This window comes from Acartia tonsa, chromosome 4 (assembly GCF_053477335.1).
Source record: "Acartia tonsa isolate MP-2025a chromosome 4, ASM5347733v1, whole genome shotgun sequence".
NCBI classification, from domain to species: domain Eukaryota; kingdom Metazoa; phylum Arthropoda; class Copepoda; order Calanoida; family Acartiidae; genus Acartia; species Acartia tonsa.
Window position 1 is genome coordinate 32471377 of NC_137263.1, and position 24463 is coordinate 32495839.

At 32.3% G+C, this 24463-nt stretch overlaps 1 protein-coding gene across 2 annotated transcripts in view; it reads left to right on the forward strand.

Annotated features, from left to right (window-relative positions):
* Positions 1-24463, forward strand: part of LOC145316839 (uncharacterized) — a 40153-nt gene that overhangs the window by 4599 nt on the left and 11091 nt on the right. For both annotated transcript variants that reach the window (XM_080157588.1, XM_080157589.1), the window contains exons 10-15: positions 2302-2897; positions 3734-3843; positions 4231-4293; positions 5374-5508; positions 5611-5941; positions 6341-6645. In XM_080157588.1, the coding sequence (XP_080013714.1) occupies positions 2302-2897; positions 3734-3843; positions 4231-4293; positions 5374-5508; positions 5611-5941; positions 6341-6645 (1540 nt within the window). The remainder of the gene's footprint in view (positions 1-2301; positions 2898-3733; positions 3844-4230; positions 4294-5373; positions 5509-5610; positions 5942-6340; positions 6646-24463) is intronic.

A 24463-nucleotide genomic window follows, 5' to 3' on the forward strand; every position in this document is an offset into this window, starting at 1 on the left:
TTTGAAGAGTTAGAGGACAACTTACAAAACAGAATATGCATCTTTTTTGATGTTTTTGACATATTTGAAGAAAAAATTAAAATCGGTCTCCAGGTTCAGGTGCTGCAGACCTCTAGGTCCACTCTGGACATGTAAAAAATAAAAATTTTTATTTAAAGAGTTAGAGGAAAACTTAAAAAAACAGAATATGCATCTTTTTTGATGTTATTGACATATTTGAAGAAAAAATTAAAATCGGCCTAAAGGTTCAGGTGCTGTAGGCCTCTAGGTCTACTCTTGAAAGGTAAAATATAAAAAAATTTGATTTGAAGAGTTAGAGGTCAACTTATAAAACAGAATATGCTTCTTTTTTTATATTATTGACATATTTGAAGAAAAAATTAAAATTGGACTTCATGTTCAGATCCTGCAGGCCTCCAGGTCCACTCTGGACAGGTATATAAATTAAGTCTTTTTATCTGGAAAGTTACAGGTCAACTTAAAAACAAAATATGCATTGTTTTGGATATAATAAATATACTTGAAGATAAAATTAAAATCGGCCTTCAAGTTTAGGTGCTGCAAGCTTTCATTTTCAGGTATTTTTGCTTTTTTTCCTGTTTTAAAACATGGTAGGTAGATATCATACATTTTTACTTTTTTATATGGACAGTGACACTTTTACCTGGCTCCTGGTGAACGCTGGTTGTTGCCGGCCAGGTGAATATCTCAAATGGTTATTTTGGAATTTAGAAGAAAGATTTCGAAATAGAATAAGTTTAAAACTTAAAATATAATAATATAGTGAAATTAAAGGACCTGGAGCCTGTCTGGACACACATTTTGAAGCCTTAAATGATTAATTTTACTATATTATCTTATTTTAACCATTTTTTTAATACATACCTTTACTCTAAATTCAAAAATTACCTGGATATTTACTTGGCCAATGGCCAACAGCGGTCACTGGGATCCATCAAAAAGTTTCAATGAATATGATAACTACCAGGTTTAAATAAATATAGAATAGAAAAAAAAGTAGAGGGAAATCTAATAAATAGGAAATATACCTGAAAATAGTCTCTAAAGTTCACCTGGAAGCCTGCAGCACCTGAACCTGGACGCCAATTTTATTTTTTTTCTTCAAATATACATGTAACATCTAAAAAGATGCTAATGTTGTTTTAAAAACTGACCTTTAACTCTTCCAATAAAAAATTTGATTGTTTTACCTGCCCAGAGTGCACCTGGAGGCCTGCAGCACGTGAACCTGGAGGCCAATTTTAATTTTTTCTTCAAATATGTCAATAATAACAAAAAAATGCATATTCTGTTTTATAAGTTGACCTCTAACTCTTCAAATAATTTTTTTTAGTTTTTTTACTTGTCCTGAGTTGACCTGGAGGCCTGCAGCACCTGAACCTGGAGGCCGATTTAAATTTTTCTTTAAAAATGTCAATAATACAAAAAAAGATGCATATTCTGTTTTATAAGTTGACCTCTATTTCTTTAAATAAAAAAATTTATTTTTTTACCTGTCCAGAGTGGACCTGGAGGCCAGCAGCACCTGAACCTGGAGGTCGATTTTAATTTTTTCTTCTTATATGTCAATAATATCAAAAAAGATGCATATTCTGTTTTATAAGTTGACCTCTAACTCTTCTAATAAAAAATTTGTTTTTTTACCTGTCCAGAGTGGACCTGGAGGCCTGCAGCACCTAAACCTGGAGGCCGATTTTATTTTTTTCTTCAAATATGTCAATAATATCAAAAAATATGCATATTCTGTTTAATAAGTTGACCTCTAACTCTTCAAATAAAAAAACTTGTTTTTTTACCTGTCCAGAGTGGACCTGGAGGCCTGCAGCACCTAAACCTGGAGGCCGATTTTAATTTTTTCTTCAAATATGTCAATAATATAAAAAATATGCATATTCTGTTTTATAAGTTGACCTCTAACTCTTCAAATAAAAAACTTGTTTTTTTACCTGTCCAGAGTGGACCTGGAGGCCTGCAGCGCTTGAACCTGGAGGCCAATTTAAATTTTTTCTTCTGATATTTCAATAATATCCATAAAGATGCATATTTTGTTTAATAATTTGATCTCTAACTCTTCAAACAAAAATTTTAATTTTTTTTACCTGTCCAGAAACCACCTTCCAGCCTGCAGCATCTGAACCTGGAGACCTATCCAAAAAATGATTAAATATACGTGAAGTACTACCCAAAAGTAAACTTTTATCCCAAATAACCTATAGTCTCACATCAATACCTAGCCTAATAATCACGGATTACGTGAAAGTGGCAAAACTTCCCCCCCCCTTGATCACAGTGCAATTCATCAATTACGAACCCAAGATAACTACCTATCCTCAGTTGTCATAGAAAAGCAAACACCCGAGAAAAAAAGAAATCGGGTAGGTAAAAGTATTAATAATGTGACTGAATTTTTACACAAATCATCAAATCCGCCCATAGAGTCAGCAGGTCGTACGAGAAGAAAAAAGTTGACCTATTTAACATCAAGAAACCAAAATGAGGATATAACTACAAATGTTCAACATTATTCATATCAACATCAGAGTACAAATGAAACTATTGATGATATTGTTAGAAACAGAATGTCACACGCAACACTTGTTCCAAGATCAGGTCAGGAACAGTCAAATGAGCCACATCATGAAGAAAGTAGTATCATCATTAATCAACATCCAGAAGCCAGTTATCAAACAGGAGCATCTACAGTTGAAAACAAACAAGTTGCTTCTAAATCTCAGGGTACTATAGAGCAGCCCGCAGAAGATCAGTTAAGTTTAGAAAGTAATAATACACCTGACAGAGCAGCAGTAGTTACAAACAGTTCGTATGTTGGAGACAAGGAGATAGAGAATATACAGCTCCCCGAATGCTTTCAGCAGGTATCAACATTTTCCAGAATGACATCGAAACCGATTATCATCCGACGAATTAGAACCAGTTCTCGGTCATACAAAATAATCATGTTTAGCATTGTATTACAGACAATTTTTCACAAATATATAAACTAAAACCATGAAATTAAGTTCGCATTTTATTATCCGTGGAAATCTGTCTATAATACGATAGATATATATTCCAATATTTCACATTTAATAAAGCTCTACGTTGCATAGAATTCAGAGAATAAGCGGTAAGGTCGCATTTTATGGAGTAAGCGGTTAGGTTAGACTTTAGCCACAGCAGTTACAAAGATAAGATGATTTTAAATCTTTTTTATTCCCCTTTGTTACTTTTAGATATATTTTTAAAAGCGAAGCTTTTCTATAATTAGGGTCGGTCCGTCCGTACGTCCGTAACGGATAGCTTTTTTCGTTAATTTAGGCATGTTAGAATTGTCCTATCAATTTCAAACTTTGCATGGTAAATTCCTTTAGTAGTTTGGTATGATTTAGAAAGCGTAGCAACTCTATAATCATTACCAGAATGTCCGTACGTCCACGATTTATCTGATTTTTTGCATATTGACTCCTGGAACAACAAAGTATACTGTTATAAGCGAAGCAACTCTATAATCAAGTCCTAAAAATGTAAGTATGTCCATAAACATTATCCAGTATCAAGCAGTTTTTCAACAAATTTACTTACAATTTTGCTTCAAATCTTATACATTTATAGTCTGATTATTAAGTTTTGACACTATACAAGTGTTAATGTCCGTTTGTCTTACCGTTTCAGTGCTTCGCTTTTATGGATGTTGTCATCCTTGTTAATTTAGGAAGAAACAGTGAATACTTTGGGAACAACGAGTATAGAAAAACAAAAAGAGGATCTGCCTCTTCTTTGCTGGTTCTGTAGTCAAGAGTTCGAATCTTTCCAATCTTTGTGGTAATAAATATTTATAATATTTAGTTTTGGGTAATTTCAATGAAATACATTAAATTTCTTTTATTGTTTCCATAAGAAAGTAATCGGATTCGGGGCATTGATGGAAAGCAGAATAAAAATCACGATATTTATTAGTAAACAATAAACATAGTAAAAGACCTAGTTAATTATGTACTATTACAATTTTTCTTGCTCTTTGTAACAGATTAAATAATTTTATAAAAAATAAATGATAAAATACCTACAGCTTAAAGCTAGACAAATTCATAAAACTGCGATTAATACCTAGAAAAATAATATATTTCTCTGTATTGTACTACTTTAGACAAAAATATCATCAAAAATATTAATTAATAAAATTCCACCCACAAGTATTTTATATTTCAGTGATCATATTAACACTCATTCTGGTTCAAATAAGTTTTCAAGAAGACATCACCGGTGTCCAAGGTAATGATATTTTAATAAAAAAATATGAATTATATAATTTATTAAAATGTCCGACAAACCGACAAGAAATACTTTAGAGTAAACGTCCATATTGTAGAATTGTTTGCTTGCCTTGATTTTTAATATATTGAAAAAAAATACATTTAGTTTTAATTTTTTAAAAGAACGTTAGATAGGTAATTTATAATTAGCCTACTTCGCTTATTTTTAACATAATTCTAAGTTTCGTACCTTTAACGCTGAGGTACAAATGCCTTTTACTTAATATAACAGACATATGCAGAGTTGGGGAAGTTTACCCTTATAGAGCAGGTATCGCATTCAGAAAATTACTAATGCTTTTTATAAATGGAAAACTTTTAGTATTTCTTTTACTAGTATATTTTAATATTTCATATCAATCGTATTATGTTGACAAAAGAAATATTCCATTATTAGAAGTTTTTCGTTTTTTATTTCTTTGAATCGGTAGGTAACAAAAGCATTGTATTATGTCTACTGCTGTTTGAAATAGCTCTGGGGATTATAGATAACAACGTAGAACCAACCCTTAGTAGTAGGCCACAAGGCACGAACATCCCAACTATTTTACTACTGGAACAAAAGGTTTCATTATAAATACGTCAGAGAAATCGCCCCTAGAAAAAAAGTTACGCCAGCACCTGGTCAATAATAATATTATATTAAGATGTGGAAGTTACGCCAGCACCTGATCAATAATAATATTATATTAAGATGTGGAGAGGTGCTACACTCTGCCTGGAAGTTACGCCAGCACCTGGTCAATAATAATATTATATTTAGATGTGGAGAGGTGCTACACTCTACCTGGAAGTTACGCCAGTACCTGGTCAATAATTATATTATATTAAGATGTGGAGAGGTGCTACACTCTAACTGGAAGTTACGACAGCACCTGGTCAAAAATAATATTATTTTAAAATATGGAGAGGTGCTACACTCTAACTGGAAGTTACGCCAGCACCTGGTCAATAATGATATTATATTAAGATGTGGAGAGGTGCTACACTCTGCCTGGAAGTTACGCCAGCACCTGGTCAATAATAATATTATATTAAGATGTGGAGAGGTGCTACACTCTACCTGGAAGTTACGCCAGCACCTGACAACCCATCACACAGAGAAGAAGGACAAACTGGAAGAGAAAAGTGATCATCAGTACGCTGAACGACCAAGTAGATCTTCAACTACCAAGTAACTTTTCTGTTAACGTAAAAAATGATTATTTAATTCTTTGTTGTTTTGGAACTGGCTTATCTCATGCCATGATACTGTAAAAACTCTTATTTTTTTTAGGAAACATAAAGGGGACCATGGTTACGCTACTCTGAGTGAGTGTCGAACTCTTGACCAAGAATCTTCTACAAACAAAACCAATCAGATGATTACCGACACTCTGCAAATGACTGACAATAACCAAAACACAGATGAAAATATCCCTAAAGACTCTGAAGAAAATCAAAATAATACATGCAAAAATGGAGAAAGTGAAGAAAATAATGCTATGACTGAATCTAATGGTGATGTTAAAAATGTAAATATAAGCCAAGCAGATGACCTAAGAGTTCAAGTTAGTCATGAACATTCTTATGGAACTAAACGTGATTCATCCCCAGAGACAGATCAGGTAATACATGTGAATTTTGGTGCTTTCACACAAAGTACCTTGTTGAGCACTGACAGCCCTTCCCCAATATATTTTTTTGTTGAAAATATTGGGATGGGGAGTAGTTTTTCGTTATCGGTGCTTCAACAGGCGCTTTGTATGAAACTTAATTTTTCCCTTTATAGACCAATGTAAAGCCATTATTTAACGCACAAGCGAACTTCCGTCATTCTATATGTCTCATACTGTTGGCTGTGCCCTTAGTGTCTAGGATAGTTAAGACAGTAAAATAATCTAAAGCCATCCTGGGACCATAATAAAGAAAGTGGTTTGCGAGATCTTAACGGACAAGCAAACCTATTACTGCTTTATATATTAAGATGTTTATTTTCAATAGTTAAATTAATAAATTATTTGTAGTGCATATCAGATGAAATGGACAAGACTGACCACGCCTATAGCACAGCACATGCTAGCACCAAACATTCTCCAACAAACAATAGCGCAGCTAACAAAAACTCGCCAACAAAACAGCTAGATGCTAGCAGCATCAGGGGAAGAAAAAGAGGTAGTCAGGATGATGCAGCAGTCAGCAGCCAGATGGCGGCTGAGGAAGAAGCTGCTATAATGCTGAGAAAGAAGAGGAATTTTCGGCGGACAAAATTGATAAAAGCAAATTCATTTCCGTGTGCCAAGTGCACTAAAACATTTCCTCAAAAATATAGGTTGGTATTATAAACTTATCTAAGAAATGCAGTCATTATTTAAATAATTCTAACGTATTTTGTTTTGTAAGGATGTGTTAATTTATTTGGTAAGCTGAATATTTAATTTTATGCCCCTTAATTATCTTACACAAATAAGGGAAGTTGCGACTGATAAATTCTGGTTACTACAAGCGGACTCGGGAGTATAGCCACTGAGCCACGATGCCTCTTTCAACTTTTATATTATTAGCTGCGCTGCCTCTGAAAATTTTTGTCCTTGTTCTGTAAGTAATAACACAACCCTAGTAATCTCTGTCTCAGCAATTTACCTTTTTTTGTGCTTATATAAGCATTTTTGTCAGATTTAAGTAGGACGTGCTCACATCGGGAAAGTCCGCACTTTACAACAAAAGTGGCTTACTTAAATCGGACATGTCGGACTAACGAGCCATTTTCGTAGGTTAATTGCTTACTTGAAGAACTATTATTGCCCTATAAACCCCTAAAAATCCCCAAAACTAAGGGTGGCTGATAAGAATCAGCCAAATCGGACGCTTTTGACGTAAATGTCTTACAGATTAAGATTTTAATCCGGATTATTTTTCCTCAAAATTTAATCCCTTCTCAGCCATTTAGGCTATATTTGTAGTTGATTGCTTACTTAAACAAGCCATTTTTGTGATTAATGTCCTACTTATATCTTCCATTTTTGCTACAAAATCCTTACTTAAACAAGCAATTTTTGTGATTAATGTCCTACTTATATCTTCCATTTTTGCTACAAAATCCTTACTTAAACAAGCCATTTTTGGGATTGATTGCTTACCTAAATCCTCCATTTTTGCTGCAAAACCCTTACTTAAGTAAGCCATTTTTGGGGTTGATTACTTACTTAAATCATCCATTTTTGTTGCAAAATTCTTACTTAAATGAGCCATTTTTGGGGTTGATTACTTATTTAAGTAAGGATTTTGCAACCAAAATGGATGATTTAAGTAAGTAATCAACCCCAAAAATGGCTTATTTAAGTAAGGATTTTGTAGCAAAAATGGATGATTTAAGTAAGCAATCAACCCCAAAAATGGCTTATTTAAGTAAGGTTTTTGCAACAAAAAGGGGATGATTTAAGTAAGTAATCAACCCCAAAAATGGCTTATTTAAGTAAGGATTTTGTAGCAAAAATGGATGATTTAAGTAAGCAATCAACCCCAAAAATGGCTTATTTAAGTAAGGTTTTTGCAACAAAAATGGATGATTTAAGTAAGTAATCAACCCCAAAAATGGCTTATTTAAGTAAGGTTTTTGCAACAAAAATGGATGATTTAAGTAAGCAATCAACCCCAAAAATGGCTTATTTAAAAAAGGTTTTTGCAACAAAAATGGATGATTTAAGTAAGTAATCAACCCCAAAAATGGCTTGTTTAAGTAAGGTTTTTGCAACAAAAATGGATGATTTAAGTAAGCAATCAACCCCAAAAATGGCTTATTTAAGTAAGGATTTTGCAACCAAAATGGATGATTTAAGTAAGTAATCAACCCCAAAAATGGCTTATTTAAGTAAGGTTTTTGCAACAAAAATGGATGATTTAAGTAAGCAATCAACCCCAAAAATGGCTTATTTAAGTAAGGATTTTGCAACCAAAATGGATGATTTAAGTAAGCCATTTTTGGGGTTGATTGCTTACTTAAATCATCCATTTTTGCTACAAAATCCTTACTTAAATAAGCCATTTTAGGGGTTGATTACTTACTTAAATCATCCATTTTTGTTGCAAAATCCTTACTTAAATAAGCCATTTTTGGGGTTGATTGCTTACTTAAATCATCCATTTTTGTTGCAAAAACCTCACTTAAATAAGCCATTTTTGGGGTTGATTGTTTATTTAAATCTTCCATTTTTGCTGCAAAATCCTTACTTAAGCAAGCCATTTTTTGTGATTAATTTCCTACTTTCATGATAAAAATTGGTAAAATTGAACCTATATTGCTGTAAAAAAAAACTAAAAAAACTTTATAAGTCAAATTATATTAAACTACATGATATTATACAGTATTACAATACATTCAAAAATTTTATATTCTTTTCAAGTTTAAAAAATGACTGATGAAAATTTGTTTTAAATTGATACAAATAAGATTTTAAAATCAAATTCATTAGTTTTCTGGATAAATCAATCTTCTGTTTCTGATTTAAAGTTGTGTTATAAAGTTCCAGCAAAACCACTCTAACCACAGACTGAAACAATCTGTCTTTGAAGTGATTCTAATGTACTCTAATGATATTTTGATTGATTGATCAACTCTGTTCTTCAATGAAGTGAACTCCTGAGAAAAAATTACAAAAAATGAAATATATCTTAATATACTGATATGAAATACACAAAACTACTCTTTCTAACATATGTTTCTTTAATATTTAACAATAAATATTCATGAATCACTATTAACATTTAGAATAAATAAATACTAGAAAAATAAAGAAAATATCTAATATAGTATTTGTCATTTGGGGTTAGACTTTTATTCAAAAAATAAATTTAAACCTATTATATATAAAAACAAGCAATGAAGTGCACAGATGTCTAAGAGGGGAAGGGTGTACAGGTATGATAACCCCCAACCCTCAATGAAATTTGGCATTCAGGAACTATGACATCATTGTGAAGCTTCTATGACACACAAAAAGTATTTTTTAGGGTTTAAAAACCATATTACTTAGTGAATCAAAAAAAGTAGCATATGTTCTTGATCTCCCTTAGATTTCCCCACAAGAAAATATTTAAAAAAAGAGCCTAAATTTTGAAAAAGTAACTTAAGAAAAAGTAACTTTTTAAATGAAACAACTTTTTTAACAAAATTAAGGTAAAAATCCCTTTATTTTTGTTACTAGCAGAAAACTTACAAAAAGTGTAATAAAAAACTAAGTTTTAAGTTGAAAGCATTTTTTTGAGTCTTGTAAGGTTAATGATATTTTTATGATCCTAACTTTATTAACAAAAAAGATATCAACAAAATAAAATTTCATCAAAAGAGTTTTTATTTTCAAAAGCATAATTTACCAGAGATCTAAAGAGATATGTCAAAAAGGGGGCGAAATAAATGTTGAAATTAATCCTTTATTATACACATTGTAAAGAAAAAATAATATTTTTTAAGTTAAAAGCATTTTTCTATTATTGGGGTTAATTATCCCCACAAATTTTAGCCCCAAGGTAAAAAGTTTTGGGAATAAAACAGATTTACAACTTGAAATGGAAATTACCACCCCTTTCAAAAAAAAGCTTGGAAGTCCTTGAAAGTCCTTAAAAATGTAAGAATCGATCTAACACCTCCAAAAAATTGGCAAAACTTAATAAAAATATGAAGATTGTTAGCATAATTATCCCTAAAAATGTCATCTCTTTATCTTTTATAAACCCTGAACCACTTCATTATGCAATTTCCATTTTTCTGGATATTTTGCTATGGTAGTCCATAAGTGTACAGATTTACTGTACATTGTTTCTATTTGTTAAAGCAACACATATGATAAAAGAAAAATATTCTGTTTAAAGTAAAATGCTTATGTATCGATCAAAAAATAATTTTTTTTGATTTTTTACTGATCCACTTCATTATGCAAATCCAAAGAAAATCAATGGGAAAAGTTTTATTTTGCAATTTTCTCCTCTTTTGAAGATTGAATCTGATAAAATAAAAAACTTTTATAAATAAGAAATATTTGAAAAAAAGAAATTTGACCCTTATTACTTTAGAGGACAGCTGCTGAACCCCAGTTTTATGGATGAAGTTAAATACTTGTTAAAGATATAAATTACCCTCAAAAGTATAAAAAAATGTTTTTTCGTGTGTTTAAAAAAATCCATTTTAAAATCTTGATTTTGAGGATGGTGGCCTTTAAGGTGCTCCTACTGGTGGTGATGGTGAGCCAAATGTTATCAGAGTGCATGCCCATGATGACAACTTATATATTGCACTATGGTCCAATTTTTGTAGTCATAGCAGCCTCAAGCCAAGCAGTAATAAAATAGAAAAAAATGCAATTTAAACTACTCTAATTCATAAGGTAAATATTGTAGTTTTTAGATGATGGTTATATTTTGTGTCGGGAGGCTCCATTGGAGGCTGCTATGACTACAAAAAATCATACATAGGTTAATAGACAAGTTGTTGTAATGGGCATGTACTTAGATAACATTTGGCTCACCATCACCATCACCTGGAGTATCTCAAAGGTCATCATCCTTAAAATCTAAATTTTAAAGGTAATTTTTTTAATACATGAAAAAACATTTTTGTATACTTTTAAGGGTAATTTTTATCTTTAACATGTATTAAGCTACATCCATTAGACTGGAGGTCAGCAGTTGTCCTCTAAAGTGATAAAGGTTGAATTTCTTTTTTTCTAATATTTCTTATTTAGAAAATTCATTAACTTCTACCTTATACTGTATTTCACAATAATCAATGCATAAATCCCTTGAAAAATTGTTATTTTATCAGATTCAATCTTCAAAAGAGGAGAAAAGTGCATAAAAAATGTTTCTTCATTGATTTTCTTTGGATTTGCATAATGAAGTAGACCAGTAAAAAAATCCAAAAATATAGTTTTTCATTGATACATAAGCATTTTACTTTAAAAAGAATATTTTTCTTTCATCATATGTGTTGCTTTAACAAATAGAAACAATGTACAGTAAATCTGTACACTTATGGACTACCATAGACAAAATATCCAGGAAAATGGAAATTGCATAATGAAGTGGTTCAGGGTTTAGGAGTTGAAAAAATCATGTTATCCCCTTTCTGTCTCAGATGGACAGACAGACAGATTGACATTTCAAATAATAGAGTAGCTTCACTACTAATTATAGAGTAGCTTTGCTACTAAAAATAAGCTCAGAACTCATATTTATAGTTTTAGGGGGGTCTTTTGCTCCACTAGCCTCTATAAAGGAAGTCCTGAAATGAAATCTGTAATGGTTACTTCTTAAGTTATGTTAAAAAAGTTTTCTTTATAAAAATCAGATTAATATCTTTAAAAATAAGCTCAGAACTTATATTTTTAGTGTTTTGGGGGTTCTTTTGTTCCACAAGCCCCTAGAAGAAAAGTCCCAAAATTCAATGTTTACATTATACAGGTAGTTCCAATCATATAAATGAGCTTACAAGCTATAAAAACAAGCCCAACAATCCAGGGCAAAATTTGGTACTGAATTATAAATATTATTGTATCATTTGCTGCATAACTAAAACACACACACATAGGAAAACTTTTGGGTACCTATATTTTTGGGTACCCCAATGCCATAGAAATGATAAAGGAGTAATAAAAGAATTTTATTTGTGTAAGAAATATATTTAGAAAGTTTAAAAAAAAACAGAGGGGGATAGGAATGAGGATACTTTGTTAAATAGTTTAATGTTGCTGCCCTACTTATGGATATACTTATCCTTGTTTCAAATTCGTAAAGTATAATGTTGCTGTGCTAAATATGTATGTTACTGTCCTTGTTAACATTAGAAGGAATAATGTTGCTGTGTTACTAATGTCCTTGTTAAATTTAGATTATTATAATGTTGCTGACAAACTTGTGGAAATAAATGCACTAGTTAAAATCAGTAATTTACCACAAAAATGGCACAATTAAGTAAGCAATTTACTTTTTTCATAATTACTCCACGAGGAGAGATTACTAGGGACAGCATAATATAATTTTGCTGCGCTATTTATGAATATACTTCAACATCACTTAAACATCACTATTGTATGATATTGCTGCTCTACTTTTATTTATACTTGTCCATGTTAAATTCAGTATAGTAAAATAATGCTGTTCTTCTTATGAACATACTTGTCCTTATACCAGTATTACCTCTAGGGGCTCGGTGACGCTTCGGGTGCAATTCCTATCCACGCCACATTGAACCTACTCTGTGTTTTAAATTGTAGTGTAACGCGCTCAATCGCCCATTGTATTAAGTAAGGTAACACCCAATAGACAACTAAATCTTTGATTGCACGAATTTTGTCTAGAGTCCTAACTGCATTTTTAGTCCATTGTCGTATCCCTTACATATCTGATAGTATTGGATAACAATAAAATATAATGTGGAGGGATAGGTCAATAGCAGATAAATAATGCATTAACATTAGTTAAAATATAATTTCCATCGTGATAGTTTTATTAACCATGCTACAATGTTACGAGGAGGGATAGGACACTTAGAGGTTAGTTAATATACAGCCATTGGTCAAAATTTTTATGATTAATTATTGGAAGGGAGATTAATTTTATTCATTTTCATATAACTAAGATTTTACGAGTTTCACCAACAACTTGTATCCACCGCAGCGTAAAGATAATAATTTTTAAGCTGTAAGGGACAGGAATCTTAATGGATAAGACAATGCATGATAAATTATAATACTCCCTAATGATAATAAACAAGATTACTCCTTCAAGATTTAAGTTATTGGTTGAAAATTTACTCATACAACAAATAAAATAATGTTTTTATAAAACTCTGGATGCCATTGTAATTAACAATCCAATGCCCCCCACCTCCCTGGTGAAGGATTATTTATCACATCGTTTTAAAAGCAAGGATACAAAATTTTATCATAAAATTAATTCAAGATTTGTTGTTTTATTCAGAGTTGCTCAGAAATTGTTTTTAAACCGCGGAAATTAATTAAATTCTGAGCCATACGGGAATAGTTATTTATTGTATTATATCATAAACAACTTTCCCAAATTTAACAAGGATGACAACATCCATAAAAGCGAAGCTCTGAAACGGTAGGACAAACGGACATTAACACTTGTATAATGTCAAAACTGAATAATCAGAATGTAAATGTATAAGAGTCAAAGCGAAATTGTAAGTAAATTTGTTGAAAAACTACTTGATACAGGATAATATTTATGGACATACTTACATTTTTAGAACTTGATTATAGAGTTGTTTCGCTTATAATATTGCACTTTGTTATCCCAGGAATCAGTATACAAAAATTCAGACCAATCGGATAATTAGAACACATACAAATTTGATTTGTTGTTAAAAATGTAAAAAAAAATCAACATGTTTAAAATGGACGTACGGACATTCTGGTAATGATTATAGAGTTGCTACGCTTTCTAACTCGTACCTAACTTCTACAGGAATCACCATACAAAGTTTGAAATCGATAGGACAATTCTAACATGCCTAAATTAACGAAAAAAAGCTATCCGTTACGGACGGACGGACCGACCCTAATTATAGAAAAGCTTCGCTTTTAAAAACAGTACATGAATTTAAAAATTTGAATTATTTATAGCATCGTATTATAGTTAGCTTTCTGCGGATATTAGATTTAAAAATTTAAAAGTTTAAAACCAGTTTTGTTAGCTCTGAATGGTCGAAGGACCTGGCAAAGAAAACTGATTTTAATTTTATGGTTTTTATTTTAATACTCGTGGAAAATTGTCTGTAATAAGTTGCTATATAGAATTTTTTAGTATGGATTAGAACCGGTTCTAATTCAGCGGATTTTAATTGGTTTTGAAGCCATACTGGAAAAAAAATATTTTCGGTACTAGGGCATACTGAAAAAACATTATATCCTGTTTTTTATGAATACAAAAATGTACATAAGATTAAAACCAGTTTTGTTTACCCGTGCCTTTGGAATCTCGGGCTAACAAAACTGATTTAAAATCACACAAAAAAAATGTAAAAAAATTTAAAAATCAACATATTTCAATTGGACGTACAAACTTCCTGTTCATAGAGTTGCTACGCTTCTTAAATAATACACAGGAATCACCACTTACTGTTTGAAATTGATAGGACAATTCTAAATCGACATAGTGTATGAACAGACGGACGCACAGACCCTTATCATAAACAAATAAGATTATTGAAATTACATCACCAGGCCGGGATTTGACATTATTATTGCATCGTATTATAGACAACTTTCAGTGTAAAGTAAAATCCTAATACTAAAGTAACAGAATGATTGTTTGTCTGTGTGTCTGTCTGTGTGTATGTATCTTGCTAACCGCTGAACCGATCGGGTTCTCCTTATCAGGGTAGATTCTCATGGTTTCTGGGAAGGTTTATAACTATTTTGGGGGAGGGTTCAACCACCCTCCCAAGAGAAATGACAAAAAAATCGAAGTTTTAAAAAATATATGGGAGACTTCAACGTAATATAAAGAGAATTATCGTAAAATAAAGAAGTAATGTAGAGACTTTAACAAATATAAACATCTAAAGTGCCACTAGAGGCCTCTAGGGGCGTAGCCGCTAGTAAAAAATATAGGAATTAAAACAAAACTGTAAGGTATTAATTTTATGATTTTATATTAATATTCATGAAAAAATGTCTGTAATTTGATGCTAAACATGATTCAGTATAGCCGACTAGCGGCTTCGCCCCTAGCCTCTAGGGGCTTTGCCCCAAGAGATGACAACAAAAAAATTCAAAAAAAAAAATAAGAAGAACTAAAGAAATCTTCTACAAAAGAAATTTTCTACAAAAGAAATCTTCTACAAAAGAATATTTCTTCAAAAGAATATTTCTTCAAAAGAATTCTTCTACAAAAAAAAAAAAAAAAAAAAAAAAAAAAAAAAAAAATGGGGGGGATTTTTTTTGTTTTTGAGGGGGTTGGGGGTGTCCCACCCCCCAAGAAAATAGCTTAAAACCACCACAGGACCAATAGGTATATACCCTGAAGAGTAGAATCCGATCGGTTCAGTGGTTACCGAGATCTTAAGGGACGGACGGACAGACAGACGGACAGACGGTCAGACGGACAGACGGACAGACGGACAGACATCGTTCTACTTTGTATTATAGATAAATTGATGTACATCCTTAATGATGAAACACAAAATTACCCTATTGTATATTAAAATTAGTGGTTTAAACGTTACACTCTACTTAGTGAATCAACCAATCAAAATTCAAATCATAAGTCCCCAAAGTTGTTTAGCCAAAGAATAGGAAAAGTTATTATTAAACTTTGGGGATTATTGTAATAAGCCCATTGTCTTATCTCTCGGCTGAGAACCGGTCTTAATCCAGCAGTTAATCGGTTTCAAAGCCATACTGGAAAATGGATTGTAACTCTTTAAAAGAAAACCTTTTTATAGTCAGGGTCAGTCTGTCCATCAGTACTGGTTAGCTTTTTTCGTTAATTTAGACATGTAAGAATTGTCCTATCAATTTAAAACACACTACATTATAACAAGTAGGTACGATTTAGGAAGCGTAGCAACTCTATAATTGTTAAAAGATCTTAATCATCTTATTTTTCGACTACTGATTCCTATGACAACAAGGGACAATGTTATAAGCAAAGCATATCTTTAATGAAGTCCCATAAATTTAATTATGTCCTTATACAGTATCATGCTAATTTAGTTCTGACACTCTACAATTGTAAATGTTCATTAACACTTGACATATCAGCAGTAGGGACCACTTTTAACGTCTTAAACTGTTTTTAACCTATTTTTAAAATGTATATAAAAAATATACTATGGCACCAGTAAAATCAGACTGCAGAGCCTAAATTTAAATTAAGTCCCTAATAAACTTTTTTGGGGGGATTTAAATATTAATTTTTACTGTTGCCGTGGTCATTTTGACCAAAGCAAAAGGTCTTTTTTTTATTTGGGTAAAATTCGTAGCTTTTAGAGTGTTTTGCATCATAAATATTGTATTCTGGTATAAAGTAACATTAGGCCTTATGATTTTACTATAAAAATTCACTAAAAAGTTAAATCTTTACAATATACCAATGAATTAACATTAACATGTTTGTGTTCGTTCACCTATTTTAAACACATAAAAATTGGCTGTAAAGGGTTAAATTTGATGACAAGATGACATGATGTCAACAAATGTTTATGCAATACAACAAAATTATTTTTGACACATATACAAATATGATATAAAATAAGATTATTCAAACTTATTTTTTTTAATATTTTTAAAAAGTATGTATCTTTTACGTGTATAGTTTTCATTCTTTTCATTTTAATTAAATAAAAATTATTTAACTACATTGTAAATAAGTCACTTTGTGAAAACACTCTTTCGGAAATTATAAATAATTGAAATGAAACCAGAAATCTTATTGGTTTAACTTTAGCATTATGTGTTTTATTGTATTATGTTAAACTTTTTATTGAAATTGATTGTTTTAGAAAAAAAATTATTTCCATTGAACAGAGAGAGTTTTTTTATTATTGTATTGATATAAACTGAATCATATAAAATTGTTCTGTAAGAAACAATTTAACCCCAAACTAAAAGTTGCTTTTGCTCCCGTCAAAATGATCACAGCAACATATAAAATTAATTTTTAAATCCCCCCAAAAAAGTTTATTGGGGACTTAATTCAAATTTGGGCTCTGCAGTCTGATTCTACTGGTGTCATAGTATATTTTTGATATATGATTAAAAAATAGGTTAAAAACAGTTTAAGTCATGACACGATGTCGGGTCGAGATTCAAACCCATCACCTCCCAGACAATGAGCGGATGCGCTACGTGTTGAGCCACGATTGCGAGTTACACACAATATTTAATAATTATGTTATCTTATTTGTTGGCCCAGAAGCTTTCGGTACTTATATCGAAGTTTTAGAATCGCAGGAACCTAAAGGGATATGACAATGGCCGATAAATTAATTTACATCCCCAGTGAACAAAAATTAATAGATTACAATTAGAATTAGAAACGTTTCGAAACTATAGTTTATAAACTTTGGGGACTTGTTTCACAAACAGCCCAATTTACCATCCCTCCCTGAAAAACGCACGCTCATTGGTCAGTTTGGGTACTTTTTTTTTATCGTCCATTGTCTTATTCCTTACAATTCTTGTTATAAACGAAAATTAAGTTTGAAGTAAAGAAAACAAGGATGACAACATCCATAAAAGCGAAGCTCTGAAACGGTAGGACAAACGGACATTAACACTTGTATAATGTCAGAACTGAATAATCAGAATGCGAATGTATAAGAGTCAAAGCAAAATTGTAAGTAAATTTGTTGAAAAACTACTTGATACAGGATAATGTTTATAGACATACTTACATTTCTAGGACTTGATTATAGAGTTGCTTCGCTTATAATATTGTACTTTGTTGTCCCAGGAATCAGTATACCAAAAATCAGACAAATCGGATAATTAGGTCACATACAAATTTGTTGTTAAAAATGTAAAAAAAATCAACATGTTTAAAATGGACGTACGGACATTCTAGTAATGATTATAGAGTTGCTACGCTTTCTAACTCGTACCTAACTATTATAGGAATCACCATGCAAAATTTGAAATCGAAAGGACAATTCTAACATGCCTAAATTAACGGAAAAAAGCTATTTAAAAAAGTAAAAAAATCAACATGTTTAAAATGGACGTACGGACATTTTGGTAATGATTATAGAGTTGCTACGCTTTCTAAATCGTACCTAACTACCAAAGGAATCACCATGCAAAATTTGAAATCGATAGGACAATTCTAACATGTCTAAATTAACGAAAAAAGCTATCCGTTACGGACGGACGTACGGACGGACGGACCGACCCTAATTATAGAAAAGCTTCGCTTTTAAAAATGTAATAATAAGTTTTGTGAGCCCCGAGATTCCTAAGGCTAATAAAACTGGTTATAATCTGTACATTTTTCAGTATGGCCTAGTACCGAAAATATTTTTTCCAGTATGGCTTCAAAACCAATTAAAATCTGCTGAATTAGAACCAGTTCTAATCCATACTGAAAAAAATCATGTATATCAACTTATTACAGACAATTTTCCACGTGTATTAAAACAAAAAATCATAAAATTAACATCCGTTTTCTTAGCCAGGTCCTTCAATTATCAGAGCTAACAAAACTGGTTTTAATCTTATAATTTTTTTATTTAATATCCGTGGAAAGCTGAATATAATACGATGCGATAAATAATTATTTTTTTATATAATCATACAAAGTAGAACGATGTCTGTCTGTTTGTTTGTAATGATGGATCTTAATAACCACTGAACCGATCGGGTTCTTATTAACAGGGGAGCTTCTCATGGTCCCAGGAAGGTCTATAACTATTTTGGGGGAGAGTACTATTACCTCCCAAAAGAAATCAACTCAAGAAAAAATCTCCCCCCCCCCCCCCCAAGAAAAAAATCTAAATAAAAAATCGGTTTTGGGATTCAACACCCCCATCCTCAAATGCCCCTAAAGGCCACTAAGGGGCGAAGCCAATAGTGTTTTTTATAAAGTAACAGGATCTATGCATGTCTCTGTCTATCTGTACCACATTATCTCGCTAACCACTATAATTCTTCTTACAATGTAGTTTCTTATAGGACCTGGTTAAGGTTTATAACTATATTAAGGGAGGATACCAACACCCTCCTAAAAAAATTGCCCTTACACTTTTCTACAGAACAAAATTAGTAAATCATCATATAAAACTTTGGGTACCAGTGTAATTTATGGTCCAATGACGCCTCCCTTCCTTATTTGCTCATAGATATACATCAAACGTTTTAAGTACAAAACATCAACCTATTTATATTATTATGCAAGTTCGTAATCGTAACCTTCCTTATATTTGTCTCTTATATATAGTAAATGTAAATAACAAAATGGATAGCTTATGAAAATGTAGAAAGCTTTGTGTCAAAATAGTTTTTAAAACACACGCACTTATGGACTATATGTACTGTATATCATATACTAGCGGCTTCGCCCCTAGCCTCTAGGGGCTTTGCCCCAAGAGGTTTGATCAACCTAATTTTTCTTTTTTTAGATTTAAAAATAAAAAGTAAAAAAAAAAATTTTTTTGGGGTTTTTTTTTTTTTCATTTTTTTGGGGGGTTGGGAGTGTCCCACCCCCCAAGAAAATAGCTTAAAACCATCACAGGACCAGTAGGTATATTCCCTGAAGAGCAGAGCCCAATCGGTTCAGTGGTTACTGAGATCTTAAGCTTCAGACGGACAGACAGACGGACAGACGGACAGACGGACAGACAGACATCGTTCTACTTTGTATTATAGATTACTGAAATAAAGTAATGCTCAAATGTGATCCAAAAAACAATAAAAATATTAATCTTTTAGATTCCTTGTATCTGCCGCTATCGCCGTAATGGTGCGTCCTACGTGGATGCTTCTGATAACCACTTTTGTTGGGCTCTAGGAGTTCTAGAAAAAAGTATTTCTTGGTCAAGTCCGTAAAATGACTCCCAATGACTACTTCAAGGGGTTGAAAAGGTTCGAATTAAGTAATGGCCAGAATAAAACAAAATTTGGGTATTTTGACGGATTTATAGCATTTACTTTATTTCAGTAATATATGATCATTTTAAACTTAAGAAAACAGAGACTTACCTTATATTTAATAGAACAACTATAGTTTCCTTTCAATAGAGCTTGGCTTGGTTAAAATTATGTGTTGTATTGATTTAACTTTACGATTTTCTACAATTCAAATATTCTTTAAAGTATTATTTAATAGATAGAATATTGATCTGTTAGAAAAATGTATAGTTAAAATAGAAATTTAATTCACTTGAGAATATTTCTTTTTTTATCAAATAACTCGTAACTGTAGAAAATAAATTGCACAGATTTACATAACAAATACATCTTTACTCTAGGAGTAACTTTGGCTTACTGACGCGCGGCTGACCCGACACGTTAGCTAGTGTCTTGACCCAATCGATGACCCGGCACGACACACACACACATATACACTTACACACACACGATCATACACACGGAAATACAAACACATACACAGATTTCAATTTTAGGTTTGGTATTGTAAGGGAAAAGACAATTGACAAATAAATTTTACTTAAAATTTAAAGCAACCAAAATTTGTCTTTTTAGTTATATTTTGGTGCTTTCACAGAAAGTACTTGTTGAGCACTGCCACCCTTTTATTTTGTAATAACAATTGTAAAACTACCTGGCCTCACCCCAATATAATCAAATATTAACAAGGATGACAACATCAATAAAAGCAAAGCACTGAAACGGTAAGACAAACAGACATTAACATTTGTATAGTGTCAGAATAATCAGAATATAAATGTATAAAAGTCGAACCAAAATTGTAAGTAAATTTGTTGAAAACTGCTTGATACAGAATAATGTTTATGGACATACTTACATCTTTAGGACTTTATTATAGAGTTGCTTCGCTTATAACAGTATACTTTGTTGTCCAATGAATTAATATACCAAAAATCAGATCAATCGGATGATTAGATCACATGAAAATTTGTTGTTAAAAAAGTAAAAAACAAGGATTACAACATCCATAAGTAGCGAAGCATAAAAATTCGTGACGGACTGACAGACAAAGTGAATTATAGAGTAGCTTCGCTACTAAAAACGACATGTTTAAAATGGACGTACGGACATTCTGGTAATGATTATAGAGTTGCTACGCTTTCTAAAAGCTACCTGTTACGGACACTGGACCGACCATAATTATAGAAAAGCATCGCTTTTAAAAATAAGGGGCGAGGTTGGGTTTCAGTGCTTAACAAGGATCTAATAGTAAAAGTGCCATTCTTATTATTTTTGGTTTATTTACTATGGGTAAAAGAACTTGGACACTGATATTCTGTCACAAAGCAGTCAAAAGTCAATGTAAGTAAGTACCCAAATTACATGGTTTTCAGGAAGACCGGACATCTTAAGCTTTTCATTACACTTGTCCTCAAAGTTTTATATTAATGTATTCTTAATCGTTGGTATACTTTGGGGACTTTTATTGGAATTTGATTAGTTATTCATTAAGTATAGTGTCAGTGTCCAAACGTTTCAACCACTAATGACAAACTACAGAAGGGGTATTTTTGTGTATCATTATTTGGAATGTACGTCAATTCATCAACTTTTGCCTTATCCCTTTAGATCCCTGGAGGTTAAAATTTCAATTAACGTTTCAAAAGCTTTTATGCCAATTAATAAGGTAAAGTAGTTAAGATACATACTTTAATTCAGGAATCTTAGGGGATAAGACAATGAACGTATAATTCTACAATGATGTTGAATCAAATAACCCCTGTTGTACATTAAAAATTACAGGTAAAGCTTTGGGCACTACAAGATATAAAATCAATCAAAACTCAATAAAAGTATCAAAAGTTTGGGTATAGTCCCTTTCGTGGCAATGCGCCTTAAGGGGCGATTCCTCTTTTTTTTTCACAGCAGCTTTTCTCCTATTTCTATCCCCTACCGGGGGCTCTAACCCTGCGGGGCCAATTGCCTAACCCTGTGGGGCAATCACCTAACCTAACCTAAAATAACCTATCAAAAGCCATTTTATAAATACGACGCATCGCCCCTTAAGGGGCTTTGCCACGATGGGGACTATACCCAAAAGTTTTTAAGCGGACTAAAGAGCGAGAGTGGTAATAAACCTGTGTAATTTATTGTCCTTCTAACTTCTTTACAGCCCAATGTTGTCTCCCTCCCTGGGTATAGTAAGTGTTGTCTACAGGGAGGAATAATGGATGAAAAATGAATTAAATTCTATCTTTGATATCACGAGAAAGATAAGAAAAGGAGAGTATAAATATCAGAGAGAATTTTATTTCCCATTGTCCAATCCCTTGTGAAGCTTCTCTGTAACGTCTGTTCATTTTTATTATGTCATAATTTTCCTATAGATTCAAATTTCAGGTAATGATTCCTGTAACAAAATTTAGATTTGGAAAGCGAAGCATTTCTATATCATTATCAGAAATTCTTAACTTTGTTTTGTTTTTAAAGCCTAGAGTGCCGAAGGCCCGGTCCAACAAAACTGGTGTTAATATTATGATTCTAATTTTACTATTGCTAGAAAATGTCTATATTATGATACAATACATGTTTTTTTCAGTATGGTTAAGCACCGGTTCTTATTCAGCGGATATTAATCAATTGTGAAGCCTATTGTAAAATCAAATAAATTACGGACTAAATGATGGACAGGCAGAAAAGTGAATTGTAGAGTAGCTTCGACTTCTATTCTTTCTTAGTTGTTTCCAGAGAGGGAGGAGACAATTGACTGTTTATTACAATAGTCCCCAAAATTTTACAATAACGTTTTCTTATTCGTTGGTTTTGGGGATTTTTACTGAATTTTGATTGGTTGATTAAATTGAGTGTATAAACATTTGAACCACTTATTTTAATCTACAGATGGGGTTATTTAGCGTGTCATCATTAGGGATGTGCATTAATTTATCGACCATTGTCTTATCTCTTTAGATTTTAATCAATTTTAGGCATATTTTTTGGTGGTATCTAAATTTTTTTTCTTGTGGACAGGCCTTTTAAGTGAATGCTTTTCATTACACGACAACAAATTCAGTTTTAAGTCCCATGTATGTGTTATAACATACAATATAGGCCAACGTTAAAATTTATCTGGAAGTGATGGGACAATGGCAGATTGATTATTATACCTTTATAGATAAAAATGAATTGGTTTGGCAAGGATAATTAATATTCCATTGTCTTTAACCATTATCCCAGAGTTAATTCAATCTACAGGCATTTGAATTTAATTTATGAAGCTATTTATAATTTAAAGTTTAAATCTATTTTTACAGTTTTGATAAGCAACAAGAGCGGGAAAATGTTGCTTTATCAAGATGACTGAAGTAAATAAATTTAATGTGTAGTAATTTTTTTCTGTATCTATTACTGTTTCTTGTCTAGATGAATTTAAATTTGAAGCGATTTTTTATACTTTTTAGTAGCGAAACATCTCAATAATTCAAAATGTCCGTATTTATGTCCATCCAATTTTTCACCTGCCTTGTTTGTTCATCCGTTTGTCTGTCTGTCCGTCTGTCTGTCTATCCGTCTGTCTGTCTATCTGTCCGTCTTTTTGTCCGTCTTTTTGTCCGTCTTTTTGTCCGTCTTTTTGTCCGTCTTTTTGTCCGTCTGTTTGTCTGTCTGTCTGTCCGTCTTTTTGTCCGTCTGTCAGTCTGTCTGTCTGTTTGTCTGTCTGTCAGTCTGTCTGTCTGTTTGTCTGTCTGTCCGTCTGTTCTTCTGTCTGTCCGTCTGTCTGTATGTCCCTATTTCTGTCCATCTGTCTGTCCATCTTTTTGTCTGTATGTCTGTCCGTCTGTTTGTCCGTCTGACTGTCTGTCTGTCTGACTGTCTGTCTGTCTGTCTGTCTGTCTGTCTGTCTGTCTGTCTGTCTGTCTGTCTGTCTGTCTGTCTGTCTGTCTGTCTGTCTGTCTGTCTGTCTGTCTGTCTGTCTGTCTGTCTGTCTGTCTGTCTGTCTGTCTGTCTGTCTGTCTGTCTGTCTGTCTGTCTGTCTGTATGTCTGTCTGTCTGTCTGTCTGTCTGTATGTCTGTCTGTCTGTCTGTCTGTCTGTCTGTCTGTCTGTCTGTCTGTCTGTCTGTCTGTCTGTCTGTCTTTCTGTCTGTCTGTATGTCTGTCTGTCCGTCCATAAGAAACAAATTAGGGAAAACATGATATTCTTGGTTCCTATAATAGATAGATAGCTCATAGCTGCTTTATTTCATAGAAATTTTTAGTCTTTTTTCTTATTTTTTCTGTAGTGACGCATCAGGTACAAGTCCTCTCCATTTAACCAACCCTTTGATTGCAGTACCTTAGTCTGAAAAATCCTAACTGTGCATGATAATGAGTTGGGCCTATTTGGGCCAAGGCATACCGCTTACTATTTATGTTGCACATCTCACATAGCAGCTGTGAGAGCCATTTTTAATGTCTAGATATGAAGTGGTGTTGTACCGAGATTCCGTCACTTCCCGACAACAAGTGGATGCACTACCTGTTGAGCC